The sequence below is a fragment of the Cryptotermes secundus genome, unplaced genomic scaffold (genome assembly GCF_002891405.2).
Source record: "Cryptotermes secundus unplaced genomic scaffold, Csec_1.0 scaffold1411, whole genome shotgun sequence".
Lineage (NCBI taxonomy): Eukaryota > Metazoa > Arthropoda > Insecta > Blattodea > Kalotermitidae > Cryptotermes > Cryptotermes secundus.
The window spans coordinates 123,037-127,223 of record NW_019735481.1 but is presented as its reverse complement, the minus strand read 5'-3'; the positions used below and the strand labels follow the sequence as shown (position 1 = coordinate 127,223).

The following is a 4,187-nucleotide window of genomic DNA, read 5'->3' as shown; positions in this document are numbered from 1 at the left end:
CGGTTAGTTGCTGGCTTCCCACCGCGGTGGCCGGGGTTCGATCCCGCGTCTGGTCAAGTGGGATTTGTGGTGGGAAAAGTGGCACTGTGGCGGGTTTTCTCTGAGTACTTCAGTTTCCCCTGCCAGTATTCATTCCACCAAATTCTCCATCATCATAATCTCCTGGGGCAGGCTACCATAGGCCAATCAGTGGCTGCCGTGCCAAGTGGACCCAGTTGGACTCCACCCCCCACTAAGCAAATTAAAAAAAATACTGACTGCATGGAGTTAAGTCCTTCTTTAGAAGCCACCAATTGCTCAGTTACTCAAAAATTTCTGAACATTTTATGGAGCCTGAAGGTTCATTACTGTGTTCACAAGGGTCTGCCTTCTAGGTGTTTGATTTCAATTTCCTGATTCATACACCACCTACCCTTTTTGATATGAGATGCCGACACTGCATATAGAGACAGAGAAGCATGTTGTATGAGTAGAAGGAGGAAGCTGGACAGATTTTGTTGACAAGTTGAGTGATATTTCCAAACCTTTATGATTCTAATGGATCAGGGAGTTTGTGTGCTGTTGCTTCTTTTTCTTGATTCAATCTAAAAAATGTGAGACTTGCCCATACTTACTCATGAATCTTGTCACAATAATGGATGACTGTGGTACGGACAAGATTCAGACCCTGTAGCATACATAGGAGACATGAGAAATGCATATAAAATATTAGTTGGAAAACTCATATGCAAGAATCCGCTTAAAAGACCGAAGCACAGTTGGGTTGATAATATTAAAGTGCATATTAAACAAATAGGATTGGAGGATATGGATAGAATTCATCTTATTTAAGTAGAGTCCTCTGGCTATCTCTGTGAACACAGTAATAAACCATTGGACTGCATAATGGTTGGGGAAGTTTTTAATTGGCTGAGTGGCTCTTGGCTTCCCAAGAAGGATGCTTTTCCTTCAAGTTAGTTATAGTTGTCTCTGGTCTGGAGCATGCAGAACTTGTGAATACTCGTTTACTCTAGTGTGTAGAAAGGAAAGGGAGTCAGTCCTCACACACTGTGGTGTCAAGAACCTTCCTAAGTAACAGAAGGTGGGAAAATCAGGAAAGAGGGGATTCTATCTGCAAGATGGAGGGACAGCCAAAAATGTTGAGATGAACATTTGGGCATTAAATGATCCATAAACTTCATTTGTGTTCACTTCACATTTGAAATGAGGGTAAGAAAAGTGTCAGTTGTCACTGTCTACCTACTGCATGAAAAAAATCCCACCCTTTAATCAGATCTCCATTAAATTTAATGGTGGTGGCCTTCTTTACATCATAAATTTAACTGAGGATGTATGATATATACATAATGTTATATTTTAGCGTCCTGTTGCACTGATTTTCGTCCATGATATGTATGCAGTGTCCGTCTTGTAGTGCACTCAGTTTCACCTGTTATTTCACGACATGTTTCGGCAACATAGTGCCATCATCAGGTGCTCCATTTACGCTAATCTATTTCATTGCTTGCCATTATGTCATTGTAAAATTATTTAAAATTATTTAAAAAATGTTCGTCAACTATAATAAATTCTTTTTTTATATACACTAAAAACTTTTTAAGATTATCCATTTTTTAAATATTTTTTAATAATTTTACAATGACATATAATGGCAAGCAATGCAACAGATCAGCATAAATGGAGCACCTGATGATGGCACTATGTCCCGAAACATGTCGTGAAATAACAGGTGAAATTGAGTGCGCTACAAGACGGACACTACATACATATCATGATATATACATGCTTTTGTGTCACTGTTATCATGATGATCTTCATAGCAAGAGTGTATATAACAGTTTAAACCTCTAATTGTATTGCATAAAGCAGTTGGAAATAATATGTAACTAACTTTTCAATGAGTTAAAGTCACTTTTTGTTTTATTCAGGTCTCTTGGAAGCAAATATATCATTGAAATAAGATATTGTATGTCTGTATCTCAGTTGCTGGTGTATTTCTAAGGTACATCTCTCTCTCTCTCTTTTTTTTTCTTTGAGGATTTGTTGTTGTTAAGGTTTTGCAGTTCATGATGCTAAAAATGCAATGCATTGGAACCCCAAGTTAATGTTCCTTGATTTTAATGTTCAACTTCAGTGATCCTAAATCAGTAACTTGAATGTTAAAGTACCTCCATTTAATGTTTTCCTCAGTTTAATGTTCAGATCCACTGCTTGTAAATCAAGCCCTACAAGGGGGTGTCATTATGCATGATAAACCCTCTCCTCATGTTAGAATCATTGATTGTAAAGACATTTTAGAAACTGGTTCATGTTTTTAGATATGTTACATCTCTGATTTTGTACTTGTGATAATTAGCATTATGTCATACATCATAATTACATGTCCACTTTTCAGGATTTCGTTGTTGCTACTGCTTTTATTGGAATGCGGCTCGAAAGCAGCGACCACAAGCGCCTAGGCTTCCTTCAACTACTGGAAGGTCGGAGTTACCTGAACACACATCTGCCTCTGAGTTAGAGAGTTCCTCAGACACAGAAGAAGGTAAGCAACTCTGCGTCTCTTCACAACTGGTCATCATCTTGGTTTTAAAGGGTCTGGACGATGGTGTACAATGCTCATAATGACTGGGTTTTTGGACTTTGTCCATTCTGTTATTCTAGAAACTAGGAAACAACGTTTCAGAAACTGGATCTGTTTCTGAAATATTGCATTTTCTAGAGTCTAGAATACCAGACGATGGACAGAGTCTGAAAACCTAGTAATTCTGGTCATCATCTTGTCTTTCACCCTACTTTTTAAGACATTCATTACAGTGTACAAAAGGAATACCTTATATGGAGGACATGGGGGTATGCAGTAGCATAGTTGGTTGAGACACTGTGCTACAAGCTGGATGGTTGTGGTTTGATTCCAGATGAGGTCATTTAAGTTTTCAATTGACCTAATCCTTCCAGCTGCACTGTGACCCTAGGGTCAACTCATCCTCTAACATAAATGAGTACCAGAAATCTTCCCCAGGGTAAAGGGCAGCTGGTGTGCAAGGCTGATAACGCCAACACCAACTGTGAGCAGATTGTCTAGAAAATGTGGGAGCCTGAACGTCTCATAATGATATGGGCCTTCATGTCCTATTACAAGGATTACTTTTCCTTATATGGAGGGCATGTATGTCTGCCTGTCTGCGACCTAGTAATGAGGGCCCAGGTTGTTGAACAGGTTGTCATAATGAAGAGAGAAATCTTCTGGGATGTGCTGTGTAGATATTGTGTTAACTGACATTTCGGAGGAACGTATTGCCTCCATCTTCAGGGAGGCAAAACATAGGTTAACCCAATATCTGCATGGTGCCACATCCCAGAAGACTGCTCTCTTCATAGTCACTGCTGTGTAGACCTCAAATCTTACACAGGTTGTCATAATGTTAACTGAAAGTTTTTGGGCTCCTCTGATTTTCAGCCATAGTGATCTAGAATAAAATATATTTTATACAGAACCCATGAACTGTTTCACTAGTTTTTTTTTTATATGGGTGACTTTCACTAGTTTTCATTTCCTTATTCCCATTTTTAAGTAAGTTTAATAAACTTCAAAGAATGCTATGGGTAATTTTGTGTACTACACTGTGAAATACTCCCTTTCCAGTCTCATTCTCTAACAAGGAACATCTTAGTCTTACCATGTTTGATTTTATGGCTACGCAGGCAAAAGCAGCATGGACTGTGCTTAACCTTTATCGGACGGGCTTTTAAATTGCCGGTAGCCCCTGTATGGCCGGGATTTAAATCGCCTTTATTGAGGATCTTTGCAAACCTTGAGAAAAAAATACATATTTTCCGTTCTATGCAACATAGAAATATGAACTAAAAAGAATCTGAAAGACAAGAGAATTTTCTACATATATGTAAAAGATCACGTTTTAAAAATGAAAATTAAATCCCCTGTCTGTGGTTTTCCATCGCGAAGCTATCGGCAAAAATTAAAAATTCCATAAAAATTGATAGCAGCATGCCAGAATTATGCAGTTTTGGTCTCCCCTGTTCTGGTTACATTCCACACCATGCCAGTGACGCGGGGTCTAGGCCACTGAGTGTTATGAGAGGAGAGGCTGATTTCATCATGCCTACACGATTTATATGCGTTTGCTTCTTAGCTTTCATTCTACTAAACAGGGCCATGTTTGTTTTGC

The 4,187-nt window shown here is 38.8% G+C and overlaps 1 protein-coding gene across 1 annotated transcript in view; it reads left to right on the top strand.

Moving 5' to 3' along the window:
* LOC111869455 (endoplasmic reticulum junction formation protein lunapark-A) overlaps nt 1-4,187 on the top strand; it is a 38,904-nt gene that overhangs the window by 26,405 nt on the left and 8,312 nt on the right. Inside the window, exon 7 of the mRNA XM_023860999.2 lies at nt 2,396-2,542. Coding sequence (XP_023716767.1) covers nt 2,396-2,542 — 147 coding nt within the window. The remainder of the gene's footprint in view (nt 1-2,395; nt 2,543-4,187) is intronic.